This window comes from Lipomyces oligophaga (genome assembly GCF_038497815.1).
Source record: "Lipomyces oligophaga strain CBS 7107 unplaced genomic scaffold V1516scaffold_8, whole genome shotgun sequence".
Lineage (NCBI taxonomy): Eukaryota > Fungi > Ascomycota > Lipomycetes > Lipomycetales > Lipomycetaceae > Lipomyces > [Lipomyces] oligophaga.
The window spans coordinates 394,894-411,362 of record NW_027117792.1 but is presented as its reverse complement, the minus strand read 5'-3'; the positions used below and the strand labels follow the sequence as shown (position 1 = coordinate 411,362).

Sequence of the window (16,469 nt, the reverse complement as noted above, 5' to 3'; positions counted from 1 at the left end):
CCAATCAAGCCCACTCAAGGGCCAGGGACTGGGACTCCAGTGTACGGTGAGATGTCCTATTAATCGAATGATTCGGTAGGTGAGCACTATGGACGTTTTATTATGTCATTAATCTCAAGCTCGATCCACAAGATCTTGTTAATCTTGCAAACGTGCTCATCCCATCCGAAGCGCTCATGCTTCCGTGAAGATCGGTGTGTGGTCATTAGTTAGCATTAATATCTATTAAAACAAAAATAGCAAATCAAAACATATGCGCCTCAACCATAAACACCATCCGTCGTTAGTTTTAATTTTAATACAATACATAAAAAATCATCCAATTCAGGTCGCCAATGCTTCCTCCCGCCAGCTGATTGCTCCCTCCACTTTAGCAGCTGGTACATCATTCACAGCAGCGCCAACATAAGCGTTCACACCTTTTTTGGGCTCAATAATGCAGCTACGTCGGTAGAGTATATGTTGATCCTTCTCAAACATACTTCGCACCCTGCCAATCTCCACGTCGAGCCACGCTTGAATGGCCGGGATAACCTGCAGTCGGTACGGAACCTGGAACCGCTGCAACTCGGTGATGATTCTCGTTGTCCGCATTTGCTTATCGAAATTGATCACTGCACACGACTCTTCTGTGTTCGGTTTAAATATCCTGCAATCTGAATTGCCCTCATCTGCAAAAGTCAGGTCTGTCAAATACACGCCCAAATAAGGCAAGCATGGCGTTGCCTCGTTCTTCAAAATCGTGCGATAAGATGAGTAATTCTTCTCATATACTATAATACTTTTAAGCTCGGAGAATAGCTGGTGGTATTTCTGGGGAAGCAAGGCCCATGTTTCCTTTAGCCGAGAGATTACAGAGCTCTGTAAAGTACACGAAATTTCCATCAGACAGTTGTAGTTTCTCAGCGATAAACACTTTTCAGCAACTCGAATCCAGAACTTGATAACATTCATGCGATATTTCAGTGGAGTTTCTCCACCTACAATACTTTCGCCAATCAAATTGGCCAGGTCTGTCGACAATCCAGACATAGCCTTTACGTTCACAGCTTTGCTGATTCCTTGGGGCCGGGAAAATTCCTGACCTAAAAGTTCGCCAGGTTTGATCCGGCAAAACAGCTTAGATTCTCGTACCGTGAGCTGACGTGCAAGTTCCAGCGGATCAAACTCAAGCACTGTCGGCACTGATCCGCCTTCTTTTACATATCGCATCAAAGTAACCATATGTGCTTTGCTCACAATTGGTACAGGAACTGAGACAGAGTCTGGTAACAGAATCCCTAAAGCAGTATCTCTACTGACTTTCGACAAGACTCTGGGAACAAGCTGGTTCTCATCCTGTTTTTCGGCCAATTTGTTTAAAATTTGTATTAACTTCTGCGACTCGGAAGGTAAGAAGCCTTTAACAGGACCTTTCACAAAATCTCTGATTGTTCCTATCGCTTCTCTGTCCTCATCGGCATGCCAGTGACTCTCCATCCAGCATCTGAAACTGTTTAAAATGCGGAGTCTAGCCGCAAGTAAGTTGTGCTCATCGGGGGATATCGACAAAAATCGATGAATCAATGTCTGCGTAAGCCCCATAGGCGTAGTGAATAATCTGAATGTTAGGAAAAAACTATTCACAAACAACGCGCTCGGCATATGATCACTCGCAGTAAGATTTTTTACCAGCGCCTCCAAAGATCCTCCCTGCACTTGACCGTCAGAATTTAATATCAGGCGATCCTCAACTGCGGTCATATGCTTTTCGTCTCTTTGTCTTGCAAGATCTTGCGAGATCGCTATTGACGAGAGAAACATTGACTGATTATCTGGGTATTGCACTTTCTCATTCATAGAAGAACCTGCTGATGGTCGTCTGGATTCGATTTGGACCGTGTAATGAGTAGTCTTGGAATCTGATGCAAACTCGAAATCGCCTGACGTATCTAAGACTCGTTTAGCGCGTGCAAAACAAATTGCCGCCAAACGCATACACTCTGTAACTGAAACTATCAAATTCTGACTTTCGATCAAAACATTATTTTCTTCATCCTGCAATGAGACAGCGAGCAAATCCCGAGCTGAAGAGACAATCAGAATTACTGATCGATAGACATGTTCTTGAGCGTCATCGAGACTGAACACGACCGGACTAGCTCGCTCACTGATTATCTCGACAACAGACAAAAATTGTCTAGACGCATTTACCGCTTGACGAACAACAGGAAGAAGTTTGTCGGGTAGCCGTTCGTCGAGATGGGTACTGTTGAGAAAAAAACTCAATTTGGCTAGTAAGGTATCGAAAAGTGAATTCAGCCGAGCTAAGGCAGAAACAGGTAAAAAGTCACTACAGGATTCAACCGTAGATCTATCTTCGATATCGGAAGAGCGGGTAGAGGAGTCCACAGTTCTGAGACTTGTGCTAGCACTATGTAAAGGTTTTTTTGACCCGACGTCAAAATCGAGTCGGACAGGGTCGTTGAACTGTGAATCTGCTTCATCAGAATTCCAAGCTATTAGAAGTGACGCGCAGGACACAAGCAAGCGCTGAGTATGTCTGACCAAGTTATCGAGTAAAGAATCTAAATTTTTCACGGACCCCGCACTTTTGGCGCATTCGACCAGCTGCGAGACTTGTACCAGAACCTCTTTGCGTGCTAGTCGTAGAGTATCGGATGATCGTTGTAAAGTCGGAGAATCGTGTTTTGTGCAATCAGTCGATTCCTAAAATTGAAGATTAGTATTATTCATTGAATAAGCATAGATGAAAGCAATCGGAAGCTGGATAACTTACGAGTAGAAACCGGACGCCAGAGATAATTGTCATACTTGCGACTTGAACCGAATGCGCAGCCTCGAGACGCGTTCCGGTCAAAGCCGACAAAGCAGCGAGTAAAAGTGGTCTAATCTGTGGAGGATCGTACGGTTCGCAGTAATTCGACGGCACCCATCCTCGGTGGGCATGCGAGAGTGAAGAACCGTCAGCCCACCCAGACTTGTCGAAAGAGTGAACTAGAACGAGATCTCCGGGTTGCAGACAAAGACAGCCTCCAGCCATCGGCGAGTCCAAACTGCTCGGATCGAATGGATACGAAGCTCGCAGAAACGGATGGAAAGAGAATCCGCGGTGCTGCTGGAAGCTGTGTCCAGCCATTCTCGAAGGGGGTCTCGCTGGAACCAGACAGACCAGACGGCGCGATAGCAGGAGAAATTATATTCAGGCAGGCAAAAACAGCACCAATAACCAATGACTAAACAAACAAAGTAAAGCAAAAAGAGCGTAGTAAATAGCCGCGATGTCAATTAGACAAGCAATCGAAAGTACTCAAATACGAGATGAGGCAGGCTGATCGGACTGAAGACAGGCGGTAGGCTCAAGTGGCAGAACGTCTGTTGGGATAAACTCGAGGGGAAACGCGTCCACAGCGTAAACAAGCTACCGAAAATCTGCGCAATGACGGTGGAGGAGACAAGAACAAATCAAAAACTGAGATGATATTCCGGTAATTTACAGGTAATTTGCATTAGCCAAACTTTCTACGGCAAACAGCCTTAATATATATCTGTCGGCGCATCAGACCAGCGCCCACAGACGAGCAATCACCTATCCATCTATTGTCACCATAAATACTCATCCTCTTCTGTGGCACATCCCTTCACCTCCACTAGCCTATTCGCTCTAACCTTTAGCGAAAACGTCCGCTCGCAAGCCTGCAAATTCCGGCTTTCTATTAGCTAATCAGTCACTGCGTACAGCGGCGGTGTCCCGTCATCGCTTACTACGCCAGGCTGGATACCTGCCTCTTTAGGAAACGCACGTAAGCCTTGACCCAGCAACGGACCCCCTTCGTAACAGTCACCTGACGCCGATAGCTCCCCGAGAGCAAACTGTTCCCCGGATCAGGCAGGTGGATTGATCGACAGACCGGTTCGGTGCCCTTGCATATATCTGCACAGATCTGCAGCATCTACTACGCTGGTGCGCCGGTCTGGCGACCTGACGAGCATGATTGACGAGCATCGACGCGTCGTCGCCTGTTACGCGTCCTTGCTCTCGGCCTCGGACAGAAGCCCGCGACGCAGAAAAATGTATGTCCGAGGACTAAGCTTGATCCATTTTTTCCACCATCCTTCGACCTTCCAGAATTCGTCACCATATTCATTCCAAGGCATTACTATGCTTTCCAGTGCGACAATTTCTCCCTTCTTCTCCCAGTCTTCTGGACTACCAAACGCGTTTTGTCCCTCCCATTGATTTCCAGCGGGAAACTGTTTGTCGAATGTGACGACAATATCGATATCGTCCGCTTCGTCGGCAAGCTCATCCGTATTCTCTGTACGGTCATAGTCGATATCATATCGTGAGAATGTAAACAGCGAGGCTCCTGACATGCATGTCGGAATATCGAGATGCACAGTTGCGTCCACGATCCCAGCCAGCTCCAAGTTGCTATGCAAAATTGACATGGCTGCACCTCCTGGGTAGTTTGTCAAAGAGACCACTAAAAATACAAGAGAAATCACAAACGTGCTAATAATGGAGAGAATAATGCCATAGACACCTAAGAGCAGAACAATTTTTTTGTTCTTTCGGTTATTGAGCCAATTGACCGTTAAGGCTGCACTGCCGGTTAGCATTGGAATAACATACACTATGAATCTCCACTCCTTGTGGGCTTGGAACGAGTACAGAGCGACATATGCTAGAAATGGCGAAAGGAGAATTCCAATTCGCCGTCCCTCATACAAAAACCCGGCAAACATCATGGGATATGCTAATGGGTTCAGGAGCAACTTTGGCAAGTCAATAGACCAGTATGTATGCCATGGACTCGATCCCCATTGGACAGACTTTCCGAGAATGACATTGAAATAAACCCCCATCAGCTCTGGCAGAATGGCCATATTCCAAAAGTACGAGTCGACCAGAGATGATAATCCAATTCCCAACAGTCCACCGCCCAGCCCTGCTTCTATCACACGTGTGAATCTGATCGATTTGGTGAAATAGGCAACCATTGCCAAGGGAATAGTCAACAGCACTAATTCTGCGCGAAACACAACAGTCGTGAAAGCTAGAATTATGATAGCTTGTCGCGGTCGACCAATTACCCAATAACCACTTGCTACAACTACTAGTGGGAACGCAAACATATTTGGAAGTGTGCGCGAAGCGTAGTAAGTGATGTGGAATTGCGAGTATTGTAGCAAAGCCCACCACCAAGCAGCCGAATCACCGAAAGTTTTGGCAAAACATTGTCGAAAAAATACTAGCGCGGCCCAATTAATGGTCAGCAAGACTCCTCGGACGGCCACCTGGATCAGGAGATGATATCCGAAAGCTGACAAAATAACTTGAAGTGGTTTTGCTATGATAGCCACAATAAGCGATCCGACAAATGTTCGAGGAACAACGCCAGGAAACTCAAAATGGTCGTACTAGGTCCTGTTAGTGTATATAGTAATTTCGTTTGAAATACTAGGACCGCATACCGATTCGAGGTCCGTTCCGCTGAAAAGCAGATCGTAAATGGCATGCAAATTGAAGGACTCTTCAACTTTTGTATACGGAGACGCAAATAAATACGTTAACAGTATACAGTAGTAGTAAGAGTCCAGGAAATCAGTTTTTAGTCCAAACATTTTTCTGTTGATTTCTAAATATAATAAGTACAATTGGCTGAAAACAACTTACAGAAAAATTAAATAACTTCCGGGATGTAGTTTGTAAGTGCCATCTGTCCCAACAACGCCTCACGCAAGCTCCAACTTCGTCTCACATCAATAAATGAAATAGTTCATACTAACTGAACACACTTGCGGATGAGATTTCTTTGTTGAATCGACAATGGCTCCAACGTATCAATTCACTTTCGATGACATTCCTGATCTGTCGGGAAAGATTGCCATTGTCACTGGGTACGTCGGCTCAACCCTCAAAGCGAAGAAGTCAAGTGTCTTATCTAATCTTATGCCACTGCAGAGGAAACTCTGGTCTAGGTGAAGTTATAGCAAGAGAATTGGCTCGTAAGAATGCTAAAGTGTATATTGCTGCACGGAGTCAAGCTCGCGTTACGGCCGCGATTGCACGTATCAAACAAGCCATCGGCACCGACGAGAACTTACATTATCTCGAAACTGATCTGGAGACCATGGCGAGCGCTGCCCAGAGCGCTACTTATTTCACCAAACTGGAAACAAAATTAGATATCCTCGTCGCAAATGCGGGACTGGGAGCAATTGTATGATCGGAGCGCTGTTTAAACCTCTTTTTGGGTACCTGGCAGCTAACGGCGTAGAAATCAGAATTGACCCCAGACGGATATGAAAGAAACTTTGGAGTGAGTACACCATTTTTCCAATATAATAGTCACGGAAGATGCTCATATTTTATAGATAAATGTCAGTCCAGAATTTTAAAATTTCCGAAGACTCGAAACTAACGTAATTAGCATCTTGGGCATTTCGCTTTTGTTATGACTCTGCTTCCGCTTTTGAAGTTGACCGCAGTCCAAGACCCGACTTCTGAAGTACGGATTGTGATTCAGTCCTCCCAAAGTTACCAGCAAGCTTGTTTGATCGACTACGAGGATCTTACAAAGACATATAAATCTATTTGGCATCCGCTTACACTCCGTGAGATGCTGGGCCGATATGCGCGATCAAAACTTTGCAATATATATTTCATGCTTGAACTCGCAGATCGGCTGAAAGATATTCCAAATATTTACGTAAATGCTACTCATCCAGGTTTAGTATATACGCACATATTTGATCTGTCAACTTCCCCTTTACCATACTATATGCAACGTATTGGGGAGTGGCATGCCTGGCTCTGTGGAATCCCTGTCGATCACGGTGCGAAGACAGTGCTGTTTTGTGCTGCAAGCAAGCAGATCATCGATGATGACTTGAAAGCCAAGTTTTTGTACCCCGCGCCACAAGGACCATTTGGTGGTTTCGTTTATTTCTCAGGAGTTTATCCTCGAGAGCTGACAGCTTTAGGCGCGAATCGCGACGAGTCAAAGAAATTATGGGAGTTTAGTGAACGGGCTTTGTCAAGCGCTCTGTCGAATAATTAAGTAGATATTAGTATATTTAAATTTTGCGATAAATAGCGATCATTTTTTTATTGGAAAACACAACTCCAAGAACTCCAACATTACAGCCGTGTTGACCCAGAAATAGAACAAATCCAACACTAGCTCCCTACGCACAATTTGCTTTTGCAACTCATCGATTGACAAGTCCGCCTCAAAAAGGGCATGCTGCCTTTGCTTCATGAATAGAGATAGCGTAAATTTTCGATTGGTATTGGTATTAATGCAGCTACTAAGCTGGAAATATAGATTGTTGACACGATCTGGTGGAATGTTTCGTAGAAGCACGACTCCTTGCTTCAGTAAATATTCCGGCGAAAACTTGTGCACTGGCAGCTGCAATTTAGAAGCCCGTTTCCGACAACTTGGAATCAGGGTACAGATTTGCGAAAATGCATTGCATAGATATGACTGATAGCTATCCAATTGAGCTTTGAGGATTATCATGTAAGAGTTTAACCGTTCACAAGCGCACTCTAAGATTTGTAGGGAGTCAAGCATTTTTTCTTTCAGATTCGACTGTAAATGTAATTCATGGATGATCTCGTTAGACAGTAATTTGACGAGATGAAGATAGTTTTGGTCAGGAGTAGAGGGCAGTAGCTGTTGCAGAACCATCTGAGCTCGGAACCCAAGTGTAGACAACTCAGAACCCTCAAGAGATATCAGAGCATCGGTCACGATTCTCTCAAAGTCCAAAATATTGCTGCGTTCAGCCGACTCAGAGCATTGGAATTGCATAGACACTCCGTGTTGAATAATTTGAACGAGTACAAACCTGGCTTCTGCAAATTTGTCTGTTGTTGTCGACAGTGTAAAATTAGACTCCCGTTTCTCTCTCCAGGAGGCCAGCATAAACGGCAATTCTATTTTTGAAGGCATCGACTGGGTTGGAGACGAACCCAATTTTCTTAATATAGCAAGAAGAGGCTTTGATTCGTTCACATTTAAACGACCAGAATACTTTTCCAGGATCTTATGCACGAAGTAAAGATCATCGGTGGAGACATACTTATGGATATCGCCTTCCGCAGCCGCAACATAATCATCTAATTCTAAACAGTCATCAAAATCAGGCACGTTACAAAGTTCATTAAGAAACTCTTGGACATGCCATTTATTGACCTCATAAAACGCGGAAAATGTAAACATATAACTCTCCTTTTCTGAACAATTACCGTTCACTAGTGACTGTAGCATTTTCGCAACCAGAGTTAGAGATCGTCGAATTGATTTTGTCAGTGAGGAATCGATTAATTTGAATTTGTGGGGAGTTACAATAGCCGGAGTAATGAATCGCAAAAAAAAAAATGCACCGATAAAAGTGCATATTTCAGAATCACTCGCTTCTGGATATTTGCGTCGAGCCAGTAACTGGATTTGTTTGCACAGCCAACGAATTCCAAAAGGGACTTGATCAACTGCTGCAATAATACTGCTTATAAATGTTTTCGCAACGTGAAGGAGTGTAGTGACTCTAGACTCAATCAAGGCTTGCACTTCCTTATGTTCCGCGGCCTCTTCCCCAGTTGTAAACGTGCTAAACGGTAAACCTTTTTTTACGCAGACTTGCTCAAATACTCTGTAAGGATCAATTTCCAGATCTGGATCAGGCATATTGATAATATACCGGATTTGCGGTTCCAAAACCAACGCCAGATAATGCTGTCCCGAATCGCGCCCTGTAAATGAAGAAAGCATATGAGAGGTCGGCGTATTGGCTCGCAATAGTGTAGAGGACTGTTTAGCTTGCTCGAAATGAGAAGTCAGCATAGATTGAATCAGTTTCAAAAGTAAGCGTTCTTCTCGCCGATCATGTTGATTTCCATAGAGAATCCGGGTCAGAGCTGTCAGAAACTGGTAGAGCTCAGAATGCTCAATCACAGAGCAAAGAAATGAGATATAACAACTATTGACTTGCAGCAAATATAATAATTTTCCAAATAGTTCCATCAAGTCAGAGTTTACTTTCTCGTACGATTCAAAATTGAATTGTCTATTAGACTTTGAAGGGCCCTGCTACATATGAGTATCTTAATAGCCTTGAGATTGGTCTTGTACACTTACATGAGATTGGACTAGTCTGTTCTGTATCAAAATAGCAATTTGGGAATCAAATAATTTTAATTCCTGTTGCATCAAACTTGTCTTCCGAAGCTTCTGACGAATCTGCTCCTTCAATTCACAGAGATTATCTTGGCAAGATATTACATCATCTTCAGAGTAAGATGATGACGCGCTTGAGAATGAGGAAGACGATGACCTAGAGAGAGGTGGTGAGAACAACCGATTACATTTGCTACCGTAACATGGGTTATCGATTGATGAAGATGCGAAATTGGTTTCTGAATAGGATATTTTTGAAGATACGGTCATTGCGGAAACAAGCAGCAGAGCAAACCACTATCTGCTGGCATTCCTTTAGATTGAACATCTTTAAATAATGGATATTCGCTAATATATATAAACTGGTCAACTAAGAATGGTACAACTCAGATCTCCAAGTAACATATTCAGCTGCAGCCTCCTGCATTATAGATAGCAAATGACCCCAAACTGGAAGGAAAAGTACCAGATCCCCATTTCACCAGAAAATGCAACATTTGAAGACTTTTTAGCTCACAGACGAATCTAGCTTTGTTCGGGTCTGCCATAGCATATCATTAATTCTATTAGACTAATTCAATCGGGACTTCAAGTGAGCTAAGTTTGCCACCGCGAGAGAAATGGGGTTCTGGATCTTGCCCCATATGCCGGTCGGACCCTACGACCTGTAAGCTTTTCGTTATCGGCATTTATATCCTACTTGGTCTCAACTTTAATAGGTATTTAAAATATAATATGACATTATTTTATTTATTTCCTTTTGTGATTCTTTAATTATAATGATATTAAATGGTCAACTTGAACTGATGCTGACCCCTAAACTCACTCGCTCACAGTTCCCCGAATCCCAAGCGAAAAGTTAATCAACAACGGCGTTTTCCGCCAGTTGTGGAAACTCTGTTAATGAAAACTGTAAGCCGGGACACTAGTTATTATTTGTTGAGGCGAAAATGTCCTGCTATTTTGGTACTTGAGCTTTTACGATTTGGCGAATAGCGCTATTGAACGTGCCTCAATTCCACGTTTTATGGGATCAGGTATTAATACAAGTCAGAATTTTCTTGATAAGATCGCAAATATACAATACCATTCCAAAGCCACGCAAGTCAGCAAATGCAAACTAATTAATCACAAGTCCGAACGTGATTTTAGATTTAAAGAATGCCCCTACATTTCTCAGAACCGTCGAAATCCCGTCATTACTCCCAGTTGTTCTATCCATTCGCTCCCGAATCCATTTAGGCAGTTTTTCAATAATATTCGGTTGTCCAAAACGTGCGTCCATAAAAATGATAACCGCGTAGTCGTTTGCATGTCTGATACCTCGGCCAATACTTTGATTGACGGCTTTCATACAAACATTTTCATAATACAGGCGAGATGCGTCTTCGGCCTCACGGGCACAAACACTTGTAATTCGACTTTGCTGCCGAGCGACCTCTAGCTCATTCAGCCCACTTATTTCCCGAGCTCGTACCGCTGCTGACGTAGATTTTTCAATGTATTCTCGCTTGGCTACCATATCCACAGATCTCATATTAGGGAACGGCAGTCCGATCATCACGATTCCTCTTGCGAGCTTGTCGGCAAAGTTTATACCCTCCGACATCTTGCCGCCCACAACAGCTAATAGCATTGCACCTCGTCTATACCCTGACCTAAGTTCACTTTCGCACAGGCCGCCAGAAGCTTCGTTTAACGCTTGAGCATAGTCTCGGAGCGTGCCATCGACCGCAGTAGCCTCTCTCGGTTCAATGAAAATGTGTTTTCGCTGTTCGATCTGATCCCAAATCGATCGTCCGGCTTCGGCAACTTTCCATGCGGGAATTACGTACTTCATGTACTCATAACTCGGAAAAAACAAGACTAGTCCGTCAGGAATAACTCGAGATAGTGCAGCCACCGAACGCCCTAGTTCTTCGATCTTGAGATTGTCTTGTAAGTATACTAGATTGCAAAATAATTCAAGCTTACCATTTCTCTAGAACGTTGATTGCTATACGTGAGAACTAGCTTTTTCCCTGTGGGGCCGCTGCCAACTGTCCAAGCACCTAAATTTGTCCTCGGAATCACATGGCCACATGATAGAATTTGAATTCTATCTTCTGGAACATACGAAAACAAGTATCTTCTAAAATCTTCAATCTAGTGCAGCAAAATTAGAACACCAGAAAGCGATATCTATGAAAGTTTGTCTAAAAATCATACCGGCTCCATTGTTCCTCCCGCAAGAATTACACAACGAGCATCGTCGACAATAGATTTAAAATGCTGCGACACATCGAGCAGTAGATATTTTAGTCTAACATCTGTGCTGCTTTTCTCAAAGAACACTGCACCTTCCACAGAGAGGTTTGTCAAAGATTCCAAGAACTGCATGACATTTGACAAGACAGGATTTCCAAGAATGGGTGAATGGTCTCGAGCATGTTCACTTTTTGATTCCTTCAGAGTAATTTTGCTACTTTTTGAGTTTGATTCTGCCTTGGAAATCTCCTGTTCTTCGACTTTAATAATATGGGCAATATAAGTCTCCACTTTACGAGCCAATTTGCTGCGTTGCATGTACTGCTTGATTTTGTAAATGTTGATTGTATCTGCGGATCCTTGTTCCAAAATTTCGTTCATTTGTACCTCATCACCCGTTGAACCTTTGTAGGATAGTAAGAAAGATTCTAAAGCAATTAGCAACTTGAGAATCTGTTTAATATAGACTATATTGTTCCCATTCAGTTTATTGAAAAACTTGTTTAAATAAAATGAAAGGCCATCTTTGGACCGTTGAATCTCGGTCAGGGAAATTGAGTGCGAGTACAACGAAGAAATTGTTTCAATGAGATTATGCGCCTCGTCAATGATCACAATATGACCTTTGAGCGAGATATTCAGGGTCTGTCGGATATCTTGTTGCAACAGCAATGGATATGGTAATGTGACAACTTCACTGAAGTCGACGACCTCTCTGACTGCGTAATATGGACATACGTCAATTGCTCGTCCTATATCGGCGATGTCCTCGATATCCGCGACCTCAGCCAGAACTCTATCTCTGAACTCGCTGAGTTTCACCCGATCAGCTAATTCGTCAGGATTCATCTTGTACGGACATCTGTTTCCTTTGCTTTTCTCCTGCAGATCTATACATTTGTCATTAATGGTTGTTTGATCTTTGAATCGGGATATCGTGGGATTAATGCACAATTGTTTTCGACTTGAAAGCCCTACATGTCGAACCGTACCATCTGCACTGAAAAGTTTCGAGGGGCTAAGTTTTGGTAGTCGTAACTGATCAACAAACTGCGAAAGTTGCGAATGCGTTCGAGAAGCATAGAAAATTTTCGTTTCATTTGTAAAATCGTCTTCAACCTCTGTCGAGATATCTGAAGGTGCTCTCATTTGATCTAATAATTTCCGTACTTGAGCCGAATAAATTTCTCCTGTATCATCATTCTTAGATGACTTGCAAGGCTTCTCCTCGTCGCTATTATAATCGTCAAGAAGAAATTGTGCGACATCTTCTGAATCAACTTCGTCGATTTTCGGCCGCTTGCGTGGATCTTCGCTGAAGTTCCTGCGACTATATACGCGTGTGCCTACTTTCGAAGCCAAAGCGGCCTGACGCCTCTCCTTCTGTTCCCGTAAACGATGCTTGGAGAGACGGCTTTCAAGGTCCTTATATTTACGCACTCGGCTTTCTCGTGCCAAACTAAGCTCATATTCGCGAACAAAAGCAGGCTCGCTAGGATCTATAGATATCTCATCTAGGTCCAATTTTGTAGATTGGTGATCTCGTAGCCAAGCCATTGCACCACAGATCAAAGACAACGATTTTCCCTATCTCTCAGGTTAGCATTTCCAACAAGACTGGGTGGATATTCCGTACGGTTCCTAAAAATGTTAGTCTATAGAACGGAAAGTGATAGAACTATTCGCATTACCAGTTGGACTTTCGAAAATGCCGATTTTGCCTTCTTCGATCGTATCCCAGACTGCGTTCATGAAATCATTTTGGATATCATAAGCTGCATAAGGAAAGCGAAAGTCTCGCTTCGAATCCGGCTGCGAGGGTTGTATCGTCATTGTCTGATTGCCTAGATGTTATAGACAAGACAGTCGCAAATCGACCGATTAATTATTATGGGCATATCATTAGTTGTTCTGAAGAAATAAATAATTGATCCGGAAATAGCCAAAAATTGGTTAGACCCAACCACATGAACGCGTCCAAGACGCGTCGAGTCACGGGACCTAACTGACAAGGCGTTTGTTCTCAAGACTTTGTCTGAAGCTTAGTTTGTTGAGTTTTGGATGAGATGTGTGAGGAATAGCGACAAAAAAGCGGAGAATCAAGCAGAAACGGACAGAGTATAAGAAATATAGACAATTATTATTGCAAACATAATTTTTTAAGCAAGATATTTTAAAAAGAGATTGTGCGGTTGGCAGAGACCAATACTAGGTAAAATAACAAGATCAAGGGCAAACAGAAGGACTGAATTTCTTTTTTAAGAACTCAAACGACTTCATCATGTCATTTGGATCTGCTTCAGGATCTTCTACGCTGGCAGATTTATCAGGCGATCGCGAGTTGACTTCACCGCCGGAAGATTCGATTTCTTCTGTGAGTTTTTCGCCGCAAGCAGACTTATTAGCTGTCGGATCATGGGATAAGAAAGTACGAATCTACGAGGTGGCCGCCAATGGAGATTCGGTCGGAAAAGCGATGTATGAGCATCAGGGACCTGTTTTGAACGTCCACTGGTCTAATGTGAGTAATTGCTGGTTCGAGTTATATGCGAGTCAGATCGAGTAGATGCTAAGCCAATTTATTAGGATGGGACCAAGGTTGTGTCTGGAGGTTCAGATAAAGCTGGCCGGATATATGATCTTCAGTCTGGTCAATCTTCGCAGATCGCAGTGCATGACGCCTCTATTCGATGCGTGCGATTTGTGACGACAGATAATTCGGGCCAGCAGATGGTCGCGACGGGATCGTGGGATAAGACGTTGAAATACTGGGACCTTCGGACTCCTAATCCAGTAGCTACAGTCCAATTACCCGAGCGGGTTTACGCGATGGATGTCTCTCAGAAACTTCTTGCTGTCGCAACAGCGGAGCGGCATATCTGTGTGTTTGACCTGAGTAATCCGGGCCAGATTTTCAAGACCATTCCTAGTCAACTGAAATTGCAGACCAGGACTATTGCTTGTTATCAAGCAGGAAATGGGTTTGCAGTTGGCTCGATTGAGGGAAGATGTGCTTTCCAATATGTGGATGAGAAAGATCAGCAGTAAGTTATATACACAAGTAAAAAGACTATTGCTAAGAAAAAAATTATAGGACAGCTGGATTTTCGTTCAAATGCCACCGCGATACGCCGACCAATATTACACGACCGGAAATAAAAGTCTACTCTGTGAATGCGATTTCATTACATCCGATATATGGAACATTTTCAACCGCAGGTTCAGATGGATCGTTTCACTTCTGGGATCGAGACTCCAAACATAGATTGAAAGGTAGTCCATCAGTTGGTGCGTCCATCTCCGCAACAGGGTTCAATCGCAGCGGCACTATTTTTGCATATGCTGTGAGTTATGATTGGAGTAAAGGACACCAATTTAATACGCCGGACTATCCAAACGTAGTAAAGCTGCATCCGCTGAAGGAAGATGAGGTAAAGCCTCGAGCGATGAAGAAGCGATGATTGGGTTGGGATTGTTTATTCTGAATAAAATATGGTAGATTTCCATTTGTTGATGATATTCATTTTTGATGATTAAAATGTATATATTCCAATAATCCTGTATGCAACCAAATTATGCACCTTCCTAAAGTAGAAACCGCCGACCGAACATGACCCGGCATAATAGTAAAAACAAATCAAGTTGAATCTAAGCGCTAGCTAGATCTATATGTTGGCTGCTTCTCATAAGCATTTGGCCGACTGCTCTTGGATTTACGACGATGACTCGAATGGCGGTGGTGTTGACAATCGTGCGAATGGCCGTTTGAGTCTGAGGGGCCATTATTTTTAGATGAACTAGCTTCGTCTGAACTGCTAGCGTCATCGTCATCACCAGAGCTTGAACTATCGGAAGAGCTTTCGTCGAATCGTCGAGGCTTATGGTAAATGCAGCAGACTACCCTTAGTTAGTACCAGAAGACAAAACAAACCACAAGTGGTGTGACACTGGGCCATACTTTTCGATTTCTTTTTATTCATGTCCTCGTTATCGATGGTATCATCCGTCCACACAACACGACGATCAGAAATCGGGCCTCCTCGCAGACGCAACGTTCCTACTACTTGCGGGGGATTCGGATGTGAAGCGGAAATTCCACCTTCGCCTTCGCGGAATACCTCTGTGTTTTCAATAACCATCGATGGCCCCATCGACGATGGCGCTGCTTGACGTTGACGTTGCATGAGTGATGTATTTGCAAAACCGCAGACCTACAATCGATAGGCGGCGGCTGGCTCAGTAGAATGGTATGTGTGAACGCGATTGAAGCAAGTTAAGAAACAAATCGTTAGATCAGGTATTGAACCCTTAATGAATGTAATCAATCCGAGAAGCCCAATGCTGGGAAATGCTGGGACATGCTGATGCGCAAGTACACCAGCAGAATACGACCGGAATAGAGGGTCAATGTGGAGCCGTCTAGATCAATCTTGGATCGGCGAAAAGTAGCCGGAGTAGCCGGGTTGTTGAAGTTGTAAAAAATTGGAATGAATATGGCAGAAACATGTAGATATGGTAGGGCACGACAGGATGTGTTTGGGTGATTATTCGTGAATTAGGGCGGTGCAGCCAAATCCACTTCGAAGTGAACAAGACCGGTAAACGTTACACACAACAGGTGCAGCAGCGACTCTGTGCACCTTAAAAGGTAGAAAGCATTGTATTATTCTAAGGTTAAGGTACAATAGGATTTTCTACTCGTTCGAAACCTAAAAGATTTGATCTACGTTTGGCGTGCATGAGACGAAAAGTTCATGCTTTACAACGAACAGGAGATGGCATATATCGTAGCCCTTTACGTACGAACGGAATCAATGGTAGTCCATGCGTTTGGAACAAAAATGAGGCTGACAGGCTAGTATTCCATGAAGGAATACTAGCCGAGCAGTCCTCAACACGATCACAAGGAAAGTTTGAGTCTGCAGCAGGATATTTAGTGATAGTTCTATGAAATGCTGAATTTTCTCTTCGAAAGACACCTATCTAGGATCCAGCTAGTCAATAAATTGACAAAATTCACCAATGTTGGTA

The 16,469-nt window shown here is 43.5% G+C and overlaps 7 protein-coding genes across 7 annotated transcripts; 2 read left to right on the top strand and 5 right to left on the bottom strand.

The window, feature by feature from the left end:
* Positions 1 to 188: 188 nt before the first annotated feature.
* On the bottom strand, positions 189 to 3,581 carry V1516DRAFT_559693 (ras guanine nucleotide exchange factor domain-containing protein). The gene is made up of 2 exons (XM_066919217.1): positions 2,780 to 3,581; positions 189 to 2,709 (listed from the first exon to the last, which is right to left on the bottom strand). Exons 1-2 carry the CDS (start codon positions 3,137 to 3,139, stop codon positions 325 to 327), a joined length of 2,745 nt encoding a protein of 914 aa, XP_066775397.1. The 5' UTR covers positions 3,140 to 3,581; the 3' UTR covers positions 189 to 324.
* Positions 3,582 to 5,730, bottom strand: V1516DRAFT_559692 (Alg9-like mannosyltransferase family-domain-containing protein). The gene is made up of 2 exons (XM_066919216.1): positions 5,479 to 5,730; positions 3,582 to 5,424 (listed from the first exon to the last, which is right to left on the bottom strand). Exons 1-2 carry the CDS (start codon positions 5,626 to 5,628, stop codon positions 4,024 to 4,026), a joined length of 1,551 nt encoding a protein of 516 aa, XP_066775396.1. The 5' UTR covers positions 5,629 to 5,730; the 3' UTR covers positions 3,582 to 4,023.
* Position 5,731: 1 nt separating this feature from the next.
* Positions 5,732 to 7,087, top strand: V1516DRAFT_559670 (uncharacterized protein). The gene is made up of 5 exons (XM_066919214.1): positions 5,732 to 5,904; positions 5,969 to 6,227; positions 6,285 to 6,326; positions 6,382 to 6,387; positions 6,438 to 7,087. The coding sequence occupies exons 1-5, from the start codon at positions 5,834 to 5,836 to the stop codon at positions 7,065 to 7,067; spliced, it is 1,008 nt and encodes a 335-aa protein (XP_066775395.1). The 5' UTR covers positions 5,732 to 5,833; the 3' UTR covers positions 7,068 to 7,087.
* On the bottom strand, positions 7,078 to 9,498 carry V1516DRAFT_656107 (Rho GTPase activation protein). Its single transcript, XM_066920338.1, has 2 exons — positions 9,153 to 9,498; positions 7,078 to 9,101 (listed from the first exon to the last, which is right to left on the bottom strand). The coding sequence occupies exons 1-2, from the start codon at positions 9,459 to 9,461 to the stop codon at positions 7,107 to 7,109; spliced, it is 2,304 nt and encodes a 767-aa protein (XP_066775394.1). The 5' UTR covers positions 9,462 to 9,498; the 3' UTR covers positions 7,078 to 7,106.
* Positions 9,499 to 9,970: 472 nt separating this feature from the next.
* V1516DRAFT_681126 (helicase C-terminal domain-containing protein) lies at positions 9,971 to 13,373 on the bottom strand. Its single transcript, XM_066923202.1, has 5 exons — positions 13,130 to 13,373; positions 13,075 to 13,079; positions 11,400 to 13,025; positions 11,166 to 11,336; positions 9,971 to 11,115 (listed from the first exon to the last, which is right to left on the bottom strand). The coding sequence occupies exons 1-5, from the start codon at positions 13,269 to 13,271 to the stop codon at positions 10,312 to 10,314; spliced, it is 2,748 nt and encodes a 915-aa protein (XP_066775393.1). The 5' UTR covers positions 13,272 to 13,373; the 3' UTR covers positions 9,971 to 10,311.
* A 129-nt stretch (positions 13,374 to 13,502) lies between these two features.
* On the top strand, positions 13,503 to 15,020 carry V1516DRAFT_681124 (WD40-repeat-containing domain protein). The gene is made up of 3 exons (XM_066923201.1): positions 13,503 to 13,959; positions 14,025 to 14,482; positions 14,533 to 15,020. The coding sequence occupies exons 1-3, from the start codon at positions 13,720 to 13,722 to the stop codon at positions 14,897 to 14,899; spliced, it is 1,065 nt and encodes a 354-aa protein (XP_066775392.1). The 5' UTR covers positions 13,503 to 13,719; the 3' UTR covers positions 14,900 to 15,020.
* Positions 14,790 to 15,899, bottom strand: V1516DRAFT_559683 (phosphatase inhibitor-domain-containing protein). The gene is made up of 2 exons (XM_066919215.1): positions 15,397 to 15,899; positions 14,790 to 15,335 (listed from the first exon to the last, which is right to left on the bottom strand). The coding sequence occupies exons 1-2, from the start codon at positions 15,620 to 15,622 to the stop codon at positions 15,094 to 15,096; spliced, it is 468 nt and encodes a 155-aa protein (XP_066775391.1). The 5' UTR covers positions 15,623 to 15,899; the 3' UTR covers positions 14,790 to 15,093.
* Positions 15,900 to 16,469: the final 570 nt, after the last annotated feature.

Coding starts and splice junctions, on each gene's coding strand:
- V1516DRAFT_656107 (XM_066920338.1), bottom strand. CDS start 9,461: ATGACCGTATCTTCAAAAATATCCTATTCAGAAACCAATTTCGCATCT. Junction 9,102..9,152: donor ACAGACTAGTCCAATCTCAT/GTAAGTGTACAA, acceptor CATATGTAGCAG/GGCCCTTCAAAGTCTAATAG.
- V1516DRAFT_559683 (XM_066919215.1), bottom strand. CDS start 15,622: ATGCAACGTCAACGTCAAGCAGCGCCATCGTCGATGGGGCCATCGATG. Junction 15,336..15,396: donor GAATAAAAAGAAATCGAAAA/GTATGGCCCAGT, acceptor AACTAAGGGTAG/TCTGCTGCATTTACCATAAG.
- V1516DRAFT_559693 (XM_066919217.1), bottom strand. CDS start 3,139: ATGGCTGGACACAGCTTCCAGCAGCACCGCGGATTCTCTTTCCATCCG. Junction 2,710..2,779: donor CTGGCGTCCGGTTTCTACTC/GTAAGTTATCCA, acceptor CTTCAATTTTAG/GAATCGACTGATTGCACAAA.
- V1516DRAFT_681124 (XM_066923201.1), top strand. CDS start 13,720: ATGTCATTTGGATCTGCTTCAGGATCTTCTACGCTGGCAGATTTATCA. Junction 13,960..14,024: donor TGAACGTCCACTGGTCTAAT/GTGAGTAATTGC, acceptor CCAATTTATTAG/GATGGGACCAAGGTTGTGTC. Junction 14,483..14,532: donor GTGGATGAGAAAGATCAGCA/GTAAGTTATATA, acceptor AAAAAATTATAG/GACAGCTGGATTTTCGTTCA.
- V1516DRAFT_559692 (XM_066919216.1), bottom strand. CDS start 5,628: ATGTTTGGACTAAAAACTGATTTCCTGGACTCTTACTACTACTGTATA. Junction 5,425..5,478: donor GCGGAACGGACCTCGAATCG/GTATGCGGTCCT, acceptor AACAGGACCTAG/TACGACCATTTTGAGTTTCC.
- V1516DRAFT_681126 (XM_066923202.1), bottom strand. CDS start 13,271: ATGACGATACAACCCTCGCAGCCGGATTCGAAGCGAGACTTTCGCTTT. Junction 11,337..11,399: donor CGGGAGGAACAATGGAGCCG/GTATGATTTTTA, acceptor TTGCTGCACTAG/ATTGAAGATTTTAGAAGATA. Junction 11,116..11,165: donor ATCAACGTTCTAGAGAAATG/GTAAGCTTGAAT, acceptor GACAATCTCAAG/ATCGAAGAACTAGGGCGTTC.
- V1516DRAFT_559670 (XM_066919214.1), top strand. CDS start 5,834: ATGGCTCCAACGTATCAATTCACTTTCGATGACATTCCTGATCTGTCG. Junction 5,905..5,968: donor AAGATTGCCATTGTCACTGG/GTACGTCGGCTC, acceptor ATGCCACTGCAG/AGGAAACTCTGGTCTAGGTG. Junction 6,228..6,284: donor ATGCGGGACTGGGAGCAATT/GTATGATCGGAG, acceptor CTAACGGCGTAG/AAATCAGAATTGACCCCAGA.